The sequence below is a fragment of the Sorex fumeus genome, unplaced genomic scaffold (genome assembly GCF_029834395.1).
Source record: "Sorex fumeus unplaced genomic scaffold, SorFum_2.1 ptg000128l, whole genome shotgun sequence".
In the NCBI taxonomy this organism is placed as follows: domain Eukaryota; kingdom Metazoa; phylum Chordata; class Mammalia; order Eulipotyphla; family Soricidae; genus Sorex; species Sorex fumeus.
This window is the reverse complement of record NW_026606185.1, coordinates 14,540,501-14,564,596: the sequence shown is the minus strand read 5'-3', so window position 1 is coordinate 14,564,596 and position 24,096 is coordinate 14,540,501. Positions and strand designations below refer to the sequence as shown.

Below are 24,096 nucleotides of genomic sequence, written 5' to 3'. Positions count from 1 at the left end.
TCGAAAATCAGATGGGCTGGTCACGTAATGAGATTTAAAGATGACCGTTGGACTAGAGCTGTTACTGATTGGATTCCACGGGATGTCAAGAGACCGCGTGGCCGCCCACCTACCAGATGGTCAGATTTCTTTGTCAAGATCATGAACGATCGGTTTGAGGCCCTCCATGTTCCCGGAGCGAAGAGATGCCATTGGGCTACACTAGCACGCGACAGGGACAAATGGAGACGTTACTGGCGCCCGCTCGAGCAAATCGCCGACTAACGGGAAGTTAAGTGACTTAAGTGACTCAGCCATCTTGAGCTCCATCTAGAGATTTTAAAGTCCATTATGGTAAATGTGCTATGTCCAGATGTTTTCTGCATTTTTCCGACTCATAAAGTGTTAGTGGAGAACCCAAGGAGCAGCAACATATTCAGTTACAGATTGTCATCTAACTTTTGACATGTATCGACTTCCCATCTACCATAGACAACCTGACTAGCGAGACTACTGGCCAGTAGAGAAGAGGGAGCAGGAGTCTGGATTCCCAACATTCTGATTCTAGAGAACTATCAGAATATGGAATATACAGTGACCATAGTAGAGCATGAAATGAAAGTAGGTAGAATTTTATTTTTCTCAGTAATAGTGATTGTCCAAAGAGTAGTTGCTCTTTGTACTGGGGCATACCGTGCTGTGTTGGGGAAGCACCAAAGGTCCCACTTGGCCAACCAGACCAGAGTTTCGATGCAGGAACTCCAGGATATGATGCTGCTCAGGCCCTGTGATGCCAGTGTCCAAGATAACCAGGCCACCTTGATATTCAGGATATCTCTTAGGCCACACTCCGTGATGCTTAGGGGACCATGTGGTGCTGTTTATCGAACGTTAGTCAATACATGCTAGACATTAACAATGTACTATCTTCTCACTCAGAATATGATCAAGGAGTAATTTAAGAGGAGAGCAAAGAGAGAGGGGTAGGGAAGAGAAAAGAGGAAAGAAGGGGAAGTCAGGAGAGAAAAGGAGGGAGAGGAGAAAAACGAAGGGAGAGGAAAGAAGCAAAGCATAAAGAAGGGGAAGGGAGTAGAGAGGAGAAGAGGGAATGGATGAAAAGGAGAGGACAGAAAAAGAACCACTTATGAGAAGCCAATAATCCAGCAAATCTAACAAGAAATATACATATTGGTTACCTGAAACCAAGTCCCAAATTTCTTCTTTGCTTTTATGTGGCAGAAGGAAAGAGTTCACAATATAATTAATCACTTCAATAATTTAGGTACTGAATTTATTTTACCAAAGGTAGGAAACAGAATAGAACTAGAAAAGATTTTCAAGTTAGAACAGAGCCAAAAGACAACACTCTGATGGCATTACCAAATTCTTCACCTCTATCTAACAATAATAAATAAAACAATGAGAGCCATAATGTAAATGAAAGAGAAATCTGGCTTCTCCGGATTCAAAATAAACACAGCAAAGCCAAGTCTCCACCGCACCCTCCTCACTCACTCACACCCTCCTCCTGCTGGGCAGGGGGCGGGAAGAAGGGCTGCGGTCTCTCAGGAAGGATCAGAGCATCTTGGCAGAGGCAGCCACTCTGGAGGAGGGGGGATTTTCAAGATGGTGCCTGGAAAACCTTTGTGCTTTCAACCAACCCCACAGCCCACCTTTTCCCTGTGTACACAGGCGGACACTTTTCTCCTAGTCTTATATTTAATTCAGTAGATCCAGAGGGGCAACGTTCAGAAATTAAGAGTTTTCAAATCAAGAGCATGTCCATGAATAGAACCCCATGCACTTTTGACTATACCTATATCTGCGGAGATTGACAATTCTAGATATATTTTAAGCTACATTTCTTTGCACATGTGTCAGTGCAGGTGTGTGTATGTGTGCATAAATGTGTTCCTACATGTATGTAAAAAGACTGGGGCAGGAGCAGGATAGATATAGGAACTTTGGCCTTCCCTCTTGTAAAGTATGTCCAAAGGTACATGTCCAAAGGCACGTGGGCCATAGGATGGAATGAATGTGGACAGATATTCTCCTGGGGTTAAGCATGGCTCCTTGCTGCCCGTCCCACAGCAGACAAGGCTTCTGGACACAATTTCTACCCAGTACTCGGCAAGTTCCTGCTTAGCCCATACTAACCCATGGGTGTCTGTTTAGTCCCTCTCCCCAGGTGGAGCACACACCTGTTCAAAGGCATCCATCCTTCAAGTCCCAGCTCCATTGTTTGGAGAAGTGCTCCACAGTCCCCCTAGATTCCAACCCTCTCCCCTTATTCTCTGCATCATGAGCTTTGACCCCTTTCCTGTTGGAAACTCCAAGTAGTAGTTAAAAGTTTGGAATCCAGAATCAGAAATACCTGAATTCCATTTGATTTACATATTTATTGTTACCACCAAACTTGATGTCTGGAGTCAGATCAGGTTCCAGTCTTTTTCTAGCCGTGATGACTTGGGCCATTAAATTGCATGGCACTAAGTTTATTTGTTGGCAAAACAGGAACAGTTATAGTCATGACTCACCTGTTATAATGATTAGCTCAGATGTAGCTGGAGTCCCCCATTCAGAGGATTGTGAAAAATAAGGGACAAATGGGGTTCCCAGACTGTAAACCAATGTGTATTTAACTATTATTGCCACTCTTTGCCAGTGACACTGGAGAAATTATGTGTTCATTTTAGTAAATTTAAAATAAAAGGTTGTTGCAACTAAACCATAGGCAAGGATAAACATCATATAGATATAATCAGTTACTTGGTTATATATTTTCCATATCTCATATACATGTACTAGCCATGCATATCTTTTGGTTTAAACTTAAACTTAAAAGGTAAAATAAAATCTCCTCTCTCTCTCCTCTCTCTCTCTCTCTCTCTCTCCTTGGGCCACACCCAGCAATCAATGCTTAGGGCTTACTCCTTGCTCTGCTCTCAAGGATCACTTTTGCTGGGCATGGGGAACCATATGGGGTGCCAGGAATTAAACCCACGTCAGGAGCATTCAAGAAAAGCATTTTACCCATTGTCTAGCTCTGGCCCAAAATGCCATTCTTTTGTGCCCAGAATATGATTGTTGAGAGCAGGTTTTTAAAAATGTTTTCATTTGTGACCCTTTTTCAGTCAAGAAAATTTTTTACCTGATTCCAGGTATGTAGAAATATAAAAGAGACAAGACAGTCAAACATTTACTGATAATAAATCATAAAGATACTTATTAAAAATATTTTAAAAAGTAGCTCACATTCAGTTATACCTAGACTTTAGAGAACATGGTTTTTAAGATCATGGGTTATGCCTTTAATGGCTTTTGCACAGCCCATTGGAGAGTGCTGAGAAATCTACAAAGGATTTTAGGATTACTCCTGGTTCCATTTTCTCCTCCAAGAAAGCAAGGTTGACATGAAATTCTCTTGTTTTTCTTTCAAGGAATGAGCCAGTGGCAATACCTAAGGAAGCCTTCATCTCACAAATGGGGAAAATGAGACTAATAACTATTAGAAGCAGAGTTAAAGACAATAAGCCGTACCTCTGGGGCTGGAGAGATAACTTAAAGGGCTGGATGCAGACTTTGCATGCATGGTCTCTGAGAATTGGGAGCAGCACCAAGGCACAGAGCTGCAAGCACCCCCCCACCCACCCGCCCCACCAAGCACCACAAACTTCTCTCCTGCAAATTTCCTACCTAAGTCTTAATTGATTGCCAGGTTTCCTTGTAGCTCTCTGTGGTCCCTTCTGGATTATCATCAGGAATCTAGAGGAAGTTAGGATACTGCACCCTCAACAGTTAGTTTCCAGGGACAAGGATTCAATTGGATTCACATTCTACTTCTAGGTGTCTAGAACATAGTATTTGTTCCTCTAATCATGGAGCAAATATTTATTTAATGCATAATTGTGCCTTGCTCTATCCCTAATGCTAGTTGAGGCCATCTTCAACTTCTAAAATAAAGCAGCATCACTCATTCAAAGCAGTGCGGTTAGGGCTATTTTGGGGAAAAGGGGCACTACTGGTCACAGTTATGCTTGACCACTAACTTATCTCTTCTCTTCTCTCTCTCTCTCTCTCTCTCTCTCTCTCTTTGGGCCACACCTGGTGGTGCTCAAGGTTTACTGCTGACACTATGCTCATGGATCATTTGTAGTGGTGCTTGGGGACACTATGTGGTGCTGGGAATCAAAAGTTGGGTTGGCAATATGCAGGACATGTGTTCCTAACCTTCTGTACTGTCTTTCTGCCCCTTAACTGATCTCCTTCAGTTAACCTGGCAAGCAACAAAACATGTATATAAATATCTGGTTATTACTACCCTCTATGAAAATTTTAAAAGCATTAGAGCTAGAAAATGCATACACTAATTTGTTCATCAGATGTTGTGATGAATACTTCTGCCTGGAGGGTGTTTTAAGGCTCTTCCTCTCCATTCCCGCCTGTCATACCACATTTCATAGCCAGCCTGCACGGCAGGAGACATCTTGAAGGTGAGTTGTTTGATGAGAGCAGAGAGGAAAGTCTTCCTTGCAAAGTTTTGCCAAGTCTTTGAGTCAAGACTTTGAAGAAGAGTTTTTGAATTCTCAAATGCAGATGCTCCACAGATGACCCTCTGCTTAGTTGTCTCATCTCTAAAAGTCCCAGTTCTTGTAAGGCCCATTTGTGGAACAGATTTTCATGGAATTGGATCAATGGCATGTCACCTCAATTCAGAGTGGGAATTCAGTATGTCCAGTTCCTGTATAACTGGACATACCGAAAGCATACACCCACCATTCCCCTGTCTTTGCACCATGTTCTTAGAAAGTCTCAGTGTATGCAACATAGCTAGCATTGCAGTGGTAAGGGAAAGATCTCTATTATTTCTGCTATGATAAACTCCTGGAGAAACAGAACAAGAGAATTGGAGCAGAGGTGGCAAAGGGTGTATCAGAGAGCAGCCTTCGATTCCTCTCCTGCGTTCATCTCTCCCTCCCCTGTCCTGTCCTGCAATGGGCTTGAAAAAATCTCCCCTAATGCCCTCCATCCTAGAATCACAATTGCCATCCCTCACAGAGGACACAAGAAAACAGATGCCATGATGGAGACAAAAATCAATAATTCATAAATAACAGAAAAAAGTTGAGTAACTGAGTTTTTAATGTTAAAAACTTTTTTATTTGGTGATTAGAAACCAGGAACTCATTGTGAGTATTAAATATTTGGATCCTTAGACAGATGAATCTAACAAGGGTACAAGAAGAACAGAGACAAAATTGATGACATAAGAGAAGGAATGACAATAATATATATATATATATACATACATACACAAACACACACAAACACATATAGAAAACTAAAATGCAATTATTTTCATGAAAGTACTTTTTCAAGTCTTGCTTTTCAAATTTTTAATCACTGCAAATGGAAGCGGAAGATGTTGTGAAATGAATTGTGGAAACCTTGTATTCTATCCTAGTTCCTTCTTGGTCCCAGCTTGTGTGACCTTGGGAGGTCTAACATGATGGGTCTTTGGCCTCCTCTGAGCTCTGAACCACCTGGCTTTGTGACCTGAGGCTCTGCCACCAATCCCAGGTAGGCTCCTGTCACTGAGTTTAAGAGAATCCCCTTGGATTTGTCTTGTCTCTTTATGGGCAGTTACTTCCCTTTTGAGTGATTGGAGAAGTTTGATCTTCGTGAAAGGTAAAGGTAAAGGCCCTCCCGTTGATCGTCGATTTGCTCGAGCGGGCCCAGTAACGTCTCCATTGGAGACTTTGTTGTTACTGTGTCTGGCATATCGAATTCTCTCGGTAGCTTGCCGGGCTCTCCGAGAGGGGTGGAGGAATCGAACTCGGGTCGGCCATGTTGGCCGCTTGTAAGGCGAACGCCCTACTGCTGTGCTATCGCTCTAGCCCTTGATCTTCCTATGTTTCAAATAAAAGGCACACAGTCTATTTGTTCTAAAGACAAACAATAGATGATCCAGCTTGACCACCTGCCCCATTTTATAGCATCTGCAGGCACCACATGTGATGGAAACATCAGAGATCACAATGACTTGCTCTAAAACGTGAGCCGAAAATTTTGCATATAAAACAATGAATTTAGAACCAAGTATCTGGGTGCCAACTCCAACCAATGTCTAAATAGCCTACCTAGTTTTCTTTTTTTCTCTTGAATGTCTCAAAACCAACACATCTAAACCAATTTTCTACTTCTGAGAGGTACAGGAATTTGTTTTGTTTTGATTTAGGCTTAGAACGGAAAATAGTACCTTCCTGGAAGTTTTGAAACTTTCTGATTTTTTAACGCTATTTTTAAAAATTGAATCACTGAGATACAGTTACAAACTTTCATGATTGAGTTTCAGCCATACAATGCTTGAACCCCTATTCCTCCACCAGTGTGTCTTTCCCATCACAATGTCCCCAGTATCCTTCCCACCACCCCTATTTCACCCTAACCACTGCATCTATGGAAGGCACTTTCCTTCTCATTCTCTTCTTTTGCGCATTATGGTTTGCAATACAAATACTGAGAGGCCATCATGTTTGGTCCTTTGTCTATGTTCAGCACATATCTCCCATCCCAAGCGATCCCTCCAACCATATTGATTTAGCGATCATTTCTCTATCCCAACTGCCTTACCCCCAAGGCCCTCCCCCCCGCCCCCCCAGCACTTGAGGCAGTCTTCCAACTGTGGACCAATCCTCCTGGACTTTGTCTCTACTATCCTTGTGTGTTAGTCTCATACAATATTATTTTATATTCCACAAATGGGTGCAGTCACTCTATGTCTGTCCCTCTCTTCTGATTCATTTCATTTAGCATGAAACTCTCCATGTCCATTCACTTATAAGCAAATTTCATGACTTCATTTTTTCCTAACAGTTGTATAGTATTTCACTGTGTAGAAGTACCATAGTTTCTTTAACCAGTCTTCTATTCTTGGGCACTCAGGTTGTTTCTAGATTCTAGCTATTGTGAACAGTGCTGCAATGAACATACAAGTGCTGATATCATTTCTACTGTGTTTTTGCACCCCTGGAATATATTCCCAGAAATGGTATTGCTGGGTCATATGGGAGCTCAATTGCTAGTTTTTTTAAAAAATTTTTTTTTTAATTTTATTAGTGAATCACCATGAGGTACACTTACAGGCTTACAAACTTTTGTGCTTGCGTTTCAGTCATATAATGATTGAGTACCCATCCTTCCACCAGTGCCCATTTCCCACCACCAATGGTTCCAGCATGCCTCCCATCACCTCCAACCTGTCCCCTCCACCCTACCCTGCCTACGTGGCAAAAGGCATTCCCTCATGCTCTCTCTTTCTTTTGGGATGTTATGGTTTTCAATAGAGGTATTAATGGTCATCGTGTTTGTTCTATGTCTATAGTCTACTTTCAGCCCACATCTCCCATCCCGAGCGGGTCTTCCTAGCACCCTTTACTTGGTGGTCCCTTCTCTATCTGAGCTGCCTTTCCCCCCAGCATGTGAGACCAGCTTCTAAGCTGTAGAGTGATGCTTCTGGTACTTATCTCTACTATTCTTGAGTGTTAGTCTCCCATTCTGTAACTTTATATTCCGCAAATGAGTGTGATCTTTCTATGTCTGTCTCTCTCTTTCTGACTCATTTCATTTAACATGAAACTCTCCATATTGATCCACCTATATGAAAATTTCATCACTTCATCTTTTCTAACAGTTGCATAGTATTCCATTGTGAAGATGTACCAAAGTTTCTTTAACCAGTCATCTGTTTTCGGGCACTCAGGTTTTTCCCCCCCAGATTTTGGCTATTGTAAACAGTGCTGCAATGAACATATACATGCAGGTGTCATTTCTACTATACTTTTTTGCATCTCTGGGATATATTCCCAGAAGTGGTATTGGTGGATCAAATGGAAGCTCAATTTCTAATTTTTTGAGAAGTGTCCATACTGTTTTCCAAAAGAGCTGAACCAGTCGGCATTACCACCAGCAGTGAAGGTGAGCCCCTTTCTCCCCACATCCACGCCTACACCAGTTGCTTTTGTTCTTTTGGACGTGGGCCAATCTCTGTGGTGTGAGATGATATCTCATTGTTGTTTTGATCTGCACCTCTCTGATGATTAGTGATGATGAGCATTTTTTCATGTGTCTCTTGGCCATTCGGATTTCTTTTTTCAGAAAGCTACTGTTCATTTCATCACCCCATTTTCTGATGGGGTTGGATGTTTTCTTCTTGTGGAGTTCAACCAGTGCCTTGTAAATCCTTGATATCTACCCCTTATCAGATGGATATTAGGTGATCATCCTTTCCCATTCTGTAGACTTTCTTTGTATTCTGGCCACTGTATCCTTTGAGGTGCAGAAGTTTCTCAGTTTAAGGCAGTCCCATTTGTTTATCTCTATTTCCACTTGTTTGGCCAATGGTGAGTCACCTTTAAAGATATCTTTAGCTTCAGTATCGTGGAGGGTTTTGCCTATTTTGTCTTCAATGTACCTAATGGATTCTGGTCTGGTGTTGAAACTTTATCCATTTTTATTTGACATTTGTGCATGGTGTTAGGTAGAGGTCTGAGCCCATTTTTTTGCATTTAGCTGTCCAGTTTTTCCAGCACCATTTGTTAAAGAAGTTTTCCCTGCTCCACTTCACATTTCTTCCTCCCTTATTAAAGATTAAATGATCATATATTTGAGGTTGTGTGTCAGAAGATTCCCTTGTTCCATTGGTCTGCGGCTCTGCCTTTGTTCCAGTACCATGCTGTTTTAATTATTACCGCTTTGTAGTAGAGATTGAGGTTGGGTGAGGCCTCCCATCTTCTTTTTCTCAAGAATTGTTTTAGCTATTTGTGGGGGCTTATTGTTCCATATGAAATTCAGGAGTGTTTGATCCATTTCTTTGAAGAATGTCATGGGTATCCTTATAGGGATCACATTGAATTTGTACAATGCTTTCGGGAGTATTGCCATTTTGACAATGTTAATCCTCCTGGTACAAGAGCAGGGGATGTGTCTTCATTTTTTCATGTCCTCTTTTATTTCTTGAAGTAGCATTTTGTAGTTTTCTTTGTACAGGTCCTTCACCTTTTTAGTTAAGCTGATTCCTAGGTACTTGATTTTCTGAGGTAGGATTGTGAATGGGATTGTTTTTCAATATCTCTTTCTTCTCTTTATTATATAGAAAAGCCATACACATTTGAGTAGTGATTTTGTAACCTGCCACTTTACTATGGCAAACCTATTGTTTCTAGGAACTTTTTTGTAGTGTTCTAAGGATTTTCTAAGTATAATATCATGTCATCTGCAAATAGCGATAGCTTGGCTGCTTCCTTTCCTATCGGATGCCCTTGATATCTTTTTCTTTCCTAACTGCTATGGCAAGTACTTCCACTACTAGATTGAATAGAGAAGTGGTGAAAGTGGGCAATCTTTTCTTGTCCCTGATCTTAGAGGGAAAGATTTTAGTTTTCCCCTTTGAGACTAATGCTTACTGTGGGCTTGTCATAATTGGTTTTTGTTTATACTGAGGAAAGCTACTTCAACTACCACTTTGAAGGGAGTTGAGAGTTTTTATCATGAACAGGTGCTGGATCTTGTCAAATGCTTTCTCTGTATCTATTGATATTATTATACAGCTTTTAGCTTTTCTTTTATCGATATGTTGAATTATGTTGATTGATTTGCAAGTGTTAAACCATCCTTGCATCTCTGGAATGAATCCTACTTGGTCATGGTGTATGATCTTTTTGATGAGTTATTGGATTCAGTTTTCTAGATTTTTGTTGAGGATCTTTGGTCATCTGTGGTCATCTGGGATATCGTCCTGTAATTCTCTTTTTGGTGATGTCTGTTTGCTTTTGGTATCAGGGTGATATTTGTCTCATAGAAACTGTTTAGAAGTGTTTCTGATTCTTCAAATTCCTGGAAAAGCATGAAAAGGATTGGGAGTAGGTCCTCTTTAAAGATTTGGAAGAATTCTCTAGTGAATCCATCTTTTGTTTTGTGGGAGGCTTTGGTTAATGTGAAGCTTTCTGATTTTATCCCTAAAGAGTTGTGACTTTCAGGCAACTACTCAATTTCTTTGGCCTTAGCTTTACCATCTGTAAGGAGAAACTTGTAATATCTGAAGCATCTAAATGAAAGATAAACAATATTAAATGTAATGTTATGATGATGCAATTTGATTGTAGAATACCACTCCAGATGGCTGGTTGAAGCAAAACAAATTTAGTTTCATATAACAAAAACATATTCAGTAATTTAAGAAGTTAAATCATTATAGGTGTTTGCTATATGATTGATTATAATAGGATTAATTGATTAATCTCATACTTTAGTCCTCCAAAAGAGTGTCAACTTTTTTCATTATTCAGTTGTAAGTACAAGGATATACTTTATACCTATTTAAGCACTTTGTCCCTTTGAAGGCCCAAACTCACTGTTTTTTTTTTACACCTCCTTCTACCAAGAATAAATTTTTAACCCTATGGGACAATTTCACCATTATAGAGAATGTATGGACTATTATAACTTCATTATGGTTAGGGATTTCATTTTTTTAAGGAGGTTTTTTTTTTTTGCTTTTTTGGGTCACATCTGGCGATGCACAGGGGTTACTCCTGGCTCATGCACTCAGGAATTACTCCTGGCGGTGCTCGGGGAACCATATGGGTTGCTGGGAATAGAACCTGGGTCAGCCATGTGCAAGGCAAATGCCCTACCTGATGTGCTATCGCTCCAGCCCCAGGAATTCATTTTTAAGGCACATTCTTTGCCATTGCTACTCCCATTTTATAGCTAGCCAAAATACAAGTTTATCCTGACTCCAGTAGCTGGGAGATTTGAGCCTAATGAACTTGGTTTCTTGTTCAAGGTGCCATTCAATCTCTCCTTTGTCAACACATTTGAGTGTTGCTATGTGTGTTACAAGGATGTAGAGCTTGCTCAGATTGAAACCTGTGTGTGTGTGTGTGTGTGTGTGTGTGTGACTGTATGTGTCTTTGTGTTTTCCTTTCCTTGTGTGTTTAGGATAGTGTTAGCTTCATAAAGACTCTCCCTTGATGATCTGATTTTTTCCTGATTCATCTTCCACACCAACAAATGCCCATTATGAAAGAACTTGTAAAGAAATGGGGGAATGACATGCCAAGATAATATTCAATTTTCTTCCTGCTTTCAAAGAGCCAAATAATCCAGTTAAGCAGATAAGGGGGTAAGATGCACACGGCAACTGGCATTATCAGATATGATGTTCTAAATGCCACAGGAAAACATAACAAAAATTCTACGAAGTTCCTTTATTATCTCCAACCTCTGGATGATCTCACGTTTTCTTTCTTTGATAAGGGTCCTGGGTCTTCTCATAAAGGTAAGGTAAAGGTAAAGGCCCTCCCGTTGATCGTCGATTTGCTTGAGCGGGCCCAGTAATGTCTCCATTGGAGACTTTGTTGTTACTGTGTTTGGCATATCAAATACTCTCGGTAGCTTGCCGGGCTCTCTGAGAGGGGCGGAGGAATCGAACTTGGGTCGGCCATGTTGGCCGCTTGTAAGGCGACCGCCCTACCCGCAAGCTCCTGAAACACATGTAGAATATTTGATTGAATGGATGCATGATTCAGTGGATTGATTGAATTATTATTTGACCAAATTACCCTTAGAGAGACTGTACAGTGGGTACTTGCCTTTCACATTACGAACCCTATTTAATTCCCAGCTCTACACATGATTCTCTGAGCACAAAATAAGGAGTAGATATACTGAAACACTGGTGGGCGTGACCCTCCCCAAAACAAAACAGAACAAAACAAAAATTGAATTACCATTATACATGTATCTCTTTTTTCAGATGCTAGTATATGTTGGACTCTGCGCCAGCCTGTTTTCACTCGAGGCACCCCAGAGGGGAATTGAAGAGAGCCCTCCCTGCCCCAAGGGACCCAGCCCTGGCAGCAGACCTCCACTACCCAACAGCTGCCACCCTCCACTACCCAACAGCTTCCACTGGAGTTCAGACAGTAGGTAACAAATCATAGAGAGAAATATATATATATTTGCCTCTTGGAGAGCCCGGCAAGCTACCGAGAGTATCCCACCCACAGAGGCAGAGCCTGGCAAGCTTCCCATGGCAGGGGAATGGGGTATGGTTTTGGGATATTCGATATGCCAAAACCAGTAACTAAAACAGGTCTTATTCTCCTGACCCTGAAAGAGTCTCTGATCATTGGGAAAGACAAGTAAGGAGAGGCTGCTAAAATCTCAGGGCTGGGACAAATAGAGACATTACTGGCACCCGCTTGAATAAATCGATGAACAACAGGGCTGGATAGATAAATGGATAAATAAATGCTAAATTTATGAACATATTCTTTCTTTTAGTCTTTTTTTTTTTTTTGGTTTTTGGTCCTAACCTGGCCGTGTTCTGTATCTATTCCTGGCTCTGTTTTGGGGGTCATTTCTGGAAGTACTCAGGGGACTATACAGTGCCCAGGATCAAACCTGAGCCTCCTATAAATGAAGCACGCATTTAGCCTACTGAGGTTTCTCTCTCTCAGACCCCTATTTTGATCTTCTAGGATAACTTCCATAACTATAAAATTAAATGCAAGTTCTATTTTCTTAAGTTCAGATGACTCTGTGACTCAGAGATGTTTCCAATGCCCATAACTTTATAAAATATATGTGCCATTTATTTCCAAAATAATTTCTCATAAATTGCATGGTTTAAAATAATAACACAGAAAGTTTTCCCCTAAGGAGTTCCTAGAATAAAGCATTTGCCTTGCACACGGCCGACCTGGGTTTGATTCCTCCACCCTTCTCGGAGAGCCCGGCAAGCTACCGAGAGTATCTCGCCCACACAGCAAAGCCTGGCAAGCTACCTGTGATGTATTCGATAGGCCAAACACAGTAACAAGTGTCACAATGGAGATGTTACTGGGTCCGCTCGAGAAAATCAATGAACAACGGGAGGACAGTGACAGTGACAGTGACCTCTGATGATGCTGCATAAGATTGAAGTTATTTTTACCATTTGTCTTTACCATTTGTTGAAATGCTCCTGTGGGCAAAATTCTGAAAATACTGGTGTAGGTATTGAAAGAGGTGAGAAGAAGACTAAGCATGTCTCCTCCAGATAGGGATTATCATGCTGCCATATTGACATCTTAGTAGCATTTCAAAGAAAATTCTATTTCTCACATTTTCACCTTCTGAGAAAACATTCTTAATAAGATTCTTCTGACAACATTTATAGTTGAGGACTGAGTTTTTGCATTGCTTGCATTCCTCTAGTCCTTAAAACTATCATTTTCTTTAAGAGCTGAATCACTGAAATTCTAAATGACTTGCATGCCACACACCTTTATATCAATTTTCACCAGGACTGTATTAGGAAAGCAAATTGTAGGTCCGAAAAATACACTGATATATGTACCTCATAGGAAAATGATGCCATTGAATGCTCTTCTTCTCTGTGCTCACGAAAAATCTCAAACTAAAACAGGCATCCTCCTGAGAAACTCAAGTCAAGCAATCACCCACACGCAGTGAGTTCCAGAAAACTGGTGCATAATTCAGAGTAACAGTAGAATATCAAAGTACTGATTCTAACTTAAAGTCCTAGTACAGGTTAGAGGCTTTTTGCTAAACAGTGTTCATGGGGAAAGAGGGTAGGGTAAACACGTGACGATTTCATGAGCTGACAGATGAGCAACCATGGGAGCTCCACACAGGATTTGCTCTACTTGTGACTGTGAATTCTGAATTTTTTATTCCCTATCAATATGACACAAATACCTATGAATAGCTCCATATTCCAACAGAGGGACTGGGAAAATAGTACAGCACTTAAAGAGCTTGTCTTAGATATATCTGATCTGGGTTCAATTCCCAGCATCTGATATATTCCCCCGAACTCTACCAAGAGTGATTCCTGAGTGCAGAGCCAAAAGTAATTGTTGAACTTCACAGGGTTTGACCCCCCCAAAAAAAAACCTAAACCGATATCCTAATAGAGTTATTGATGATGTTCCATTCCACTCACTATGGCCTTATAAGTGGTCTGATGAAATTGTTTGGGCCAAATTCAATGGGTCAGGTTCTGAGTTCAAGTCCATAATCACTATCTCATTATCTGCTTGGAAAGGCTCTTCTTCCTTCTATTACTCTCTGTGTCCTTTAAAACAAATATATACTGTGAGGGCCAGAGAAATAATAAAGAAGGTAAGTCACTTGCCCTGCACCTAGCCAACCTGGGACACATATGGATCTCCAGGTTCGGTCAGAAATAATCCTTGAGCACCATTGAATATAGCGCCAAACCCAATCTATCTATTTGTGGGACAAATAAATACTGTAAATTTTCATCATTCTGCTCCAGAAGTGAGTACACAAAAGAGAAAAATATGAAATTGATGTGGAAAGTGAACTCTCCAGCACTCTTCTGGACCTCAAAGAGAGTAGAAACAATGAGAACATTCCTAGGGCAGGGACTCCAGCAGGGTGAGGGGTAAAGGTTTCAATCAATGAAACTACATACCAATATACTGGCGACACAAATTTCAAACTGATGACATCAGTTGGGCTATGTTCATATCATACTAGTAAAGTCGGTTGTGAAAATAAAAATGGAACTATCTTCACTGTGAAGATGATACCAAATGATAGCTGGTTTTCTTCTTTTTCTTTTCTTCTTTTTTTGGGTTTTCTTCTTTTAAAAAAATAACAGAATCAAATAAAAAGATTAGAATAAATGTATTACCCAACTGTTCTGCTAACATGTGATGAGTGACCTCAACATTTTTCAGTTACAACCAATCCAGCTGCTTATACAGAAACACACCATTCCTAACACTCTTACTTGCTTGTTTCTAATATTTCCTGATAGACTAAAAGGCATCAAATAACTCAAAGGCTTAGCAAAGTTAAACAACATGTGTTCTTGGTGATGTGCTGAAGCAGCCAAGTATACCATTTCCTAATGTCCAACATTGGTGAGGAAACTAAGTTCTTGCTTTTAAGCCAATCGACCCTGTGACAACATCCAAAAGACAATCTGGCCAGGGAGATAGCCTTAGTGGTAGGACACGTTATCTAGCATGTTGCGCCCTCTGACCTCACTTCTCAGCACTGCACCCCACCTCCAGCCCCCTTAGACTCAAGCAACAACAGAGCACTTGGCCCAAGCATCAGGCTCGAAACCCTTAGACTAAACTAAATCCCACCAGAAGTGGTCGTGAAGTGCCTGTGCTTGCTAGGTTTGCTACCAAACGTTGGTAAAAGGGAAACACAATTGGTGAAGACAAACGTCTAGGGAAACAGACTGCAGACTGAGTCATCACTAAAAGACTCCTGCACCCGGACTTTGGACCTTGCTAAGACAATTTCCCTTTCTTCACCCACAGGGTCTTTCATCTTCCAGATCTGCAAACATCAGCAATTCCATCCCCGTGAGCTGGATCAATGGTTCATGCTATGATGCCTCATCATATTAAGATGAGAAGATGATTATGTTGGTGATAAAAACTGAAGCACATCAAGCACGATCACACCAAAAGGTGTCTTTTTACGGCAGGAGAGAGAGAGAGAGCAAGCGAGAGAGAAAGAGACAGAGACAGAGAAACAAATAAATTCTCTTCTATTTTAACTCAGTTTTACACCCACGCTAAGGTCTGGTTAGTATTGCAAGTATAAAGCACATAGAGTTGAGTTATTATATTGTTCAAAGAGGCAGAAAACTCTTTTGGGAAGTCAGGCATTCTTTTTAAAAGTGCTTTATTTATGAAAAACACTAGCAGAATTGAGTCGAGAAATGATCTCTTGAATCCATCTGTTCCTGGCGCTGCTCTTTATTCCAGACAGAAGAGATGACAATTAGCCTAGGAGGCTGGATTGGAACAACGTCCCCAAACAGTAGAAAGACCCATGGCAGGGGCCTTTGCAATGGAGCAAACTCCAGGAACCTGCGTGTCCGGGTCAGAGACTCAGAGAGCAGCCACCACATGAAAAGGATGCTGTGGCAGCGCCCGAGGAAGTACAACTGGAGCTTGAAAGCCAAGATTGCACATCACCCCCTAACTCCTGCAGAACATGAATAGCCAATCAAGATTTAGGCTGGCAAACGGAGGGAGAGAAGGGATCTGGGCGCACTTTCTTGAGGATTGATTGACAAGGGAGTGTTTCTTTGAAGTTTCTCCCAAGTTTCAACAAGTTATTGCCTTCTGCATGGGGGGGCGGAGGAGGTCAGCAAAAGGAGCTCCTGCCATCGACGCTGTTCCCTTTGCAACCTGGGCCCCTGACGCGGCTCCTGAGCTCATCAGAGACCTCCCCTTCCCCCCACCCCCATGAAGCTGCAGAAGGAAGAGCCCCCCACGCCCCCGCCCGTGGCAGGCAGTGTCACTCCCACCTCCACTTTCTGTGACCCGTCACTCTTTCATCCCTTCTCTCTTCCCTCCTTACATTCACATGCTCACGCGGGAGCACACGCACGTGCATGTGCGCACACGCACACACACACACGCACGCACACAAGCACACACACGCGAACACATGCGCACAAGCACACACATGCACACACCAGCACACACGCATGCACAAGCACACACACAGGCACACGGGGCACACACACACACACACAAGCATGCACACACACACACGCTCACACACGCGCACATACACACGTACACACACGCACACACACACAGGCACACGCACACACAGTCACACATACACTCACACGCGTGCGCGCGCGCAGAGGAGACCACCCCCTCCCCACCCCCGGCCTGCAGCGCCCCCGCCTCCAGCAGCCGGGGAAGGAAGGGGTGGGTGCTGGCGGAATTGGGGGGCTCCCTGCTACCCTTGCCATCGGGGTCGCGGGCCCTGGGCTTTCCCTGCCCCGGGGCGGGGGTGCGCGAGGCCCTGGGGGGGCAAGGGGGGGCCGGGGGACGGGCGCGGGCCCGCGGCGGGGGGTGCCGGGGGGCGGGCTCGGGGCGGGGCACGGGGCGGGGCAGAGGGAGCGGGGCAGCTGTAGGACCGGGCCTGGCGGGGGTCGGGGCGGGGAGTCGAGGGGCCGGGCCGGGCGGGGGGCGGCGCCCGACGCTCCCAGGCCCGCCCCGCCCGGCGGGACCCTGAAGAGCTGCTGCGGCTGCGGCGCGGCGGCCAGTGCGGCGCTGGGCAGCGGCGGCCGGGGCTGAGGCGCGGGGGCCGGGCTGGGCAGCGGTGCCGGGAGTCCAGCGGCGCGCGGGGCTCCCCGGGGCATGGGGCGCGCCGCGGCCGCCTGATCGCGGGCCCGGCCCGGCCGCCCGAGCGCGGCCCCGAGCTGGGGCGGGAGCCGCGTTCCCGAGGTGCGGCGCGCGCGCGAGGGCCCGGCCGAGGACTGGAGATGTCCCGTCGGGGCCGCCTCCTGCTCACCTACCTGGTCCCGGCCCTGCTGCTCCACGGTGAGTCCCGGACGGTCCCCGAGAGTCCGAGCCGACCCGCTTCCCCCTACCCACCGCTCCTCAGACGGGGGGAGGCTCGGCTCCTCGGACGCGCTTTTGCAGCTGGAGTTTGGGGGTGGACGGATGGGGGTTGAGGTTCTGGTTATTTTATTTATTTTCGCGTGCCGGGCGGTGCAAAGCCCTCACACAAGAAAGACCCTGTTTTAGCTCCAGGATCGGTGGCGTGAAGCCCCAGGGAAACTTTGATCCTCTAGCCTGGGTTTTTCGTAGTGTCGGCTGTCACAAAGTCGCAGACTTTGCGAGCCTGTTTCTAAAGTGTCAGCCTGCAGGAGACGCCCTTGATGTGGCCCAAACTTTTAATTACGACGTCGGGAGAAATTTTGATCGTTTCCCGGGGGTGGAGGGGTCACAGCTCTACAGCTCTACAGCTCTTGTCCTCCTGTCTGAGGGCAAGTGTGTGTATGTGTGTGTGTGTGTGTGTGTGTGTGTGTGTGTGTGTGTGTGTGTGTAGCTGTGCTAGTAATGGGGGTTCTCTCCCTTATGGGCTGATGCAGATTCAAGAAGCTAGAGACTTTCAATAAATAGCCAAGGTATACTAATTAAAACCAGTCCCTTCTGCCCGGGCTTGATCGTTTTTCCGTGGCCTCTTATGCCACAGTTTCTGGGGAGCTGTGCTTAAACCCTGAGCCAGAAAACTTCAGAAAACTTCAGCTCTCTTTAATAAGACTTCCAGGGATTGCGCGGAGAAAAAGGCAGATTAGCGTAGGTCCTGAAGGATTTTTTTTTGGTGGCAGTTGGTATTGATCCTGCAAGCAAAGGAACTCCTCACTCACCTGTCCCAAGCAAACTTCCCTTCTTCCTCCAAACCCATCCAGACCACCCAAAAACCCTCAGCAGCTCAGCTCAGAACACCCCACATTCTAGTTTCCTGCAGGACCTGCAGCAAGAAGCTGGAGGAGGCGCTCAAGATAGAGATGTCATCCCTGCCTGGGGTGAGCTAGGAAAAAGGGAGAGGGGAGACCCAGGCAAGCTGCTGGAACCATGCACCCGTTCCAGCCTCCAGCCGGGCACCAGCCATGTCAGCCTGGGTCATCTCTGCCAAGGTGTACTCTGAGCCCCAGTCATCCCAGACTTGAAAAGTCAGGATGGAAGGAAGGCGTGCAGTTCCAGGGCCAGAGAGAGAAGGTATAATTATAGGGTTGCACTTCTAGGCCCATCTGCTTAGAATTACAGAGCAGTTTTAATCTTTGGCTGAAACATGAAACAAATCAGAGCCAATGAACAGATCAAACAGCAGCTGCCACAAACAGCAGAAAAAAAGAAGGCGAGAGAGATGAAACAGGGAAAATTGTCCCCTTGAAAAGGTCTGTTGTAATATCTGTGAGGAAAGAAGATGGTATGTTCAAATAACTTTAAAATAAAAAAATTACTGGAAAGTTTGGCATAAACTTTTTTTTTTTTTCATAAAACTTGCCTTTCTGGATGACAAAAGCAATCCTCAAGACGTGTGGCCTGGGCCAGCTCAGAGTGGACTTTTTCACCATCTTTTGAGAGGTGGGGGTTATAATTAGACTTCCTACCCCACCTGTCCAACCTGGAGTGGTAATCACTGGTATTAGAAGCCCAAGTATATCCTTTATCAGGTTCAGGTAGAGCCCCTAGTCTCCAGATTCCTGTCTGGATTGCTTTGAACTCTTTGGGATCTCAGAATGGGGATGAGTAGGGATTTACCCAGAACCAGAACCTGCTGCTTTCAGGAAGAACTGGAAGAATGGTGTAGAAGGAGTCTGTCTGCTGTGCAGGAGTGGACAGGGCCAAACCCTAGCATCTTTGCCTATGTGCATGCTGCTTACACTTTGTGTGTGTGTGTGTGTGTGTGTGTGTGTGTGTGTGTAAGAGAGAAAGAGAGAGAGAGAGAGAGAGAGAGAGAGAGGGAGAAAGGGGGAGAGGGAGTGAGAAAGATGAAGGGTATGCAACTTTTAAATTTAAAAAGAGGTTTGCAAAGCTAAATGACATGACAAAAATAAATCCAAGAAAATGTTCATTTTCAAAGGGACTTTGCAGTGGCAGAATTATCAATGAAGTTCCTCAAAGCTCTACTTTGATCCAGCCGTGAGTGTTGGACTTCAGTGTTGGAAAATAAACAGGGATTCATTGTTCAGCAGATTCATCCTCAGGATTTAAGAAAGGCATGTCATAATTTATTGCAATAATGTGAGGCACCAGGAAAGAATTGGGTATTCTCCCTTTCCTCTTTTCCCACCAATTTTTATTTGACGCTGACTTGATAGGAATGTTACACTCACTTAAAACTTGTTATAACAGATGGAATTGGATCATGTGTTTTAATAACATGACCAAACTTCATATACTTAGGAGTAGGAGTATAAGTCTAATGGAAAGAACCAACATTTTCTTAGAGTGGCTTTATTTTCTTTCTCCAATAAATAGGCATTTCATTTTGCTAACCTTACTACATTTGTCCATAGTGAATATTTCTGACTGAGACTGTGCTGGTGAAAATGTCAGTAAATTCAGTTTCAGGAAACATTTGTAGGTGGTTATTATTCTAACAAGTCACATTAAAAAGTAAAAAGTACACAAGATCTTCTTGAAGATTCTGTAGAAGGATGCTATAGATATTATCATATTTGGCATCATCCAGCCTTTGTTCAGCTATTTGGTTACTTTTGTTTCAACTCATTGCAAGTCATAAATCACCCCAGTGACCTTTTGGTGAGTAAATTACCCTCTGGCAAGGCTTGAGACTGTTGTTTATTTTTGCTATTTTTTAACACTGTAAATGTAGTACAGGACCCAAGTTCAGAATTTGATGGCATAAAAGTGTACATGTCAGTTTTACTTTCCTCTCCTTCAACTTCTGAAAACAATTGCATTTCTTAATCCAAATAAAACCTATTGAATGTCATGAAGGTATGCAGCTGGAAGACGTCCATTATCACTGTTTTCTTTGCTTACATGAAAAGCCACAAAAATCATTCAGTTCCCAAACACAGATTAGCCCGAGGTATTCCAGAATAAGTCGTGCTTTAATGCACAGCAAAGTGCTAATTCTCTTTGCTAATGGAAATGTTTGATTTAAAAAATTGGAGCTGATGCTGAGAGAATGTTCTGTTCCCCAGTGATGTTTACTTTTGGAGAATTCATTGACTTTTCTGAGTAGGGATGGCATCTTGGAGCTATCCCCTTTCATATAAGTGTATCCTATCAAAACAGAACAAACAAAAAACCCCTAGAGTTAAGCAAATGACAGTTAACAAAATGTGAGGAAACATTCAAATAGGGTAAAATAGGATTCTTTGCATTGTCATTTTACTGAAGACAGTTACTGATAACCAAAGGAACATTGTTGCTTATGGACATTCCGCCACTTAGCCATTAAAGTTTGAGAAATTTGTAACAGGAAGCAGGAATATTAGACAAATAGTAAATATTCTCTTGCAAGAGAAATTGACTTGCTTCAAAGAGGTGGCTGAGAGTTTTATAATATCCCATTCTTTTCCTTGCTTAATCAGAGAATGAGTAACTTTTCTTTTTATCCAAACGTAAGTGGAAGGTATGAAAGTGTAATTCCATGCTGTTCAGAAATAGATTGATTGAGTTGATATAAATTAAGATGAAGCAAAAAAGCACTTAAGATAAGACATACTAAAAAATACATTAGTGACTGTGTTCACCTCTTGAAAACTGGTATAGCAGGCTGTGTCTTCCATAGACTGTATATAGAGAGAGTTGAAGCAATTATAGAGCAAACTTCAGTGAAAGTACCTGCCATCATCCTCCAAGTAGGATTTCTCCTCAGGTGTCAAGCTTTTATGTATGCGCAAAGTGTTGCTTACATTTCTCCAATTTAGAAATGAAATTATTCTGAAAAGTTGTGTGATGAGTATGTAGGAGAGATCAAAACAAATAAAACAAAACAAAAAAACCAATGTGTGGTGCCACCCTAAAATTGCTAGGTGCACTCTGTTCAGTCCTGGAGGTTGAATTTCATTCATTCAAAAGTAAGCAGATGAGGCCCTACTAAGTGCTGGCTGCCTCTGCATGTGAAAGATAGAATTTGACATTTGAACAGAACTTCCCCAGTGCTAAGAAGTTTAGAAGAAATTCTCAGCGTGAAGTCTTCTTAGAGATTTTCAGAACTGGGAGGGTGACACATTGTGGTTAAATTGCAGTATTTTCCCTGCTGGGAATCTTAGCACGCCACACCCAATACATACACACTGTACAGTCATACATATCCTTTGTGTGCACACATCACATACATGTACACAACTCTGCAACAGCAACAGAACCAGCTTCCAAATTTTGCAATTTGAGGGTCAGCTTTATAGTTTCGACTTGATAATCACGGCACTAGAAGAAAATTGCATGGAAAATGACCTTGTTTTCCACTGGAGTTACGTTAAGCTAGGAATCTGAAATCTTAACGTCATTGTATTTGTCAAATTGCTTGACTTTGTTGCCTTCTAATAATTATTTTATTAGACTTGTCACAAATCTTGACTTTATATTTCCCACAAAGGAAAAGCATCTTTACATCTTTAAATATGATGGTTTAAAGGTATCTCTCTTTTATCTTAACAAAATTGAAAAATAAAAACAAAAGATTGGTAAGCACAGATCTGGTGGTTAAATGCAGTATGTTGGCAATACACACATGCTTTTATTTCCAAACATGGAAAGCCGTGCTGGAGTTTATCTCCCTGTATCCACTTCAAAGCATACATTTACAGTAATGACTGCTTATATAATTGCGTAGGGCAATTTCATGGCTAAATAATTACTGCATTTAATCTAATCAGTCACATTTTATCAGCTTCGTGTTTTTAAGTCTCACGCCAGTTCTGACATGAGAGTACTTTTTCACTCTGATTATCAGGTTAATATATGTCACATTATCTAAAGTACAGAAACATGCAAACTGGACCAGAAAGAGGTCATTTAAAACCCTCAATCTACACAGACAACTATTAAGATTTTTGACTTTATACTTGATTTAGCCTTTATATTCCCCGCCCCCCCACCCCCGCATTGAAGTTTGAATATAGAGATCAGTCTCATCTAAGTTCAGCCCCAAGTATACTTGAAAATTGTTTCCATCCAACAAATTTTCTCTTTTATATAGCTTGGAACTTTTGATTCTCAATCTAGGTACATAAATGAAAAAGTGTGATGGACTAGTCTAGGGATTTCAGATTTTTTCAAGTTCTTTTGAGAAAATAGGAAGTTGGACATAGAGCATATCATTTCTCCACTTTTCCTTTTGCATGTTAACAATGATTTATACCTAAGAGAAAACTGCACAGGGTTGGCACACCCAACTGCTTGTTGAATGAATATGAGGACAAGAAACTACCCATTAGCCAGGATAAATGTATCTGGGTGCAGAGATCATGGGACTCCTCCAATGTTGCAAATTATTGTCCTCACTTCTTGTCCCTCTCCCACTCCTTCGGTGACCGTTCTTGGTCCCTAACAGTGTGTTGACCTGCCTCTATGAGGACACGTGAGTTTAGGAGTAATCTTTGCTCTAATTAACTATCATAGAAATACTGTGTTACCCTGGAAAAGTTGTGCTAGGGACTGCTTTCTGTAGAATGGTCAACCCTTTGACTTCTTTCATTTCGGGAATTTTATTTGATATTATTAGGAACCACAGACTTTCAATTATCATAGTAGGTAAGATTAGTGTGTAGGCATTCAGAATTGTTTCAGTGGAATGATTCATTCCTTAGGAGTTAGTGGCTCATGTACACACACACACACACACACACACACACACACACACACACACACAAAATCTGCCAGAGCTCTTGGGTCTCACTTAGTTCCCTATAAAATTGGGCCTTAATTCCTCAGAAAGTAATGTTTTCAACAGGTGAACATTATCCTAGTATCTACCTTTTTCCTTTGGTACTTGCTTGAAAGAAACTACCCATTAGCCAGGATAAATGTATCTGGGTGCCGAGATCATGGGACCCCTCCAAAGTTGGAAACTACTTGACAATAAAGTCATTTTGATAAGCCTTCTTGCTAGAATTCCGCTCTGTAGAACAGTGCTTCTGTAAGTTTACCACTCAAAGTTTGTCACTCAGTTGTCACTGTTTAGCTGCTTCTAGAACACATTATTATTAAAAGTATGGGTTTCTGGGACTGGAGCCTTAGTATAGTGGTTAAAGCATTTGCTTTGTACTCACCCAATCCAGGTTTGATCTCCAGTAGGCCCCCTGAGTACCACTAGAAGTAATTCCTGAGTGCAGCGTCAGGGTTAACCCTTGAGCATCGCTGGATGTGACCCCCAAGAAACTGAAAAAAGAAGTGAGTTTCCACTTGTTTCTCTCTGCTCCTGCAGAGTAACTGGCATTTGAAGAATGAGAGATGCATAAAGTGAATTGGCAAGTGTTGGGCAAAGAGTAGTTATTACCATCATTATAATTTTTACTTTATCCAGAAAGAAAATAGAACTCTTACCCATAGCCACCTTGAAAACTGCAAATTCGGGGCTGGAACGATAGTACAGAGGGTAGGGTGTTTGCCTTGCATGCCAACCCAGGTTCCATCCCTGGCATCCCATATGGTCCCCCAAGCAGGTGATTCCTGAGTGCAGAACCAGGAGTAACCCCTGAACATAGCTGGGTGTGGCCAAAAAAAGCAAAAAACAAAAAGCAAAAAAAAAAAAAAAAAG

The 24,096-nt window shown here is 42.7% G+C and overlaps 1 protein-coding gene across 1 annotated transcript in view; it reads left to right on the top strand.

Moving 5' to 3' along the window:
* The first annotated feature begins 17,024 nt into the window (after nt 1–17,024).
* APCDD1 (APC down-regulated 1) overlaps nt 17,025–24,096 on the top strand; it is a 36,479-nt gene continuing 29,407 nt past the window's right edge. The window contains exon 1 of the mRNA XM_056137941.1: nt 17,025–17,387. Coding sequence (XP_055993916.1) covers nt 17,330–17,387 — 58 coding nt within the window. The 5' untranslated portion in view covers nt 17,025–17,329. The remainder of the gene's footprint in view (nt 17,388–24,096) is intronic.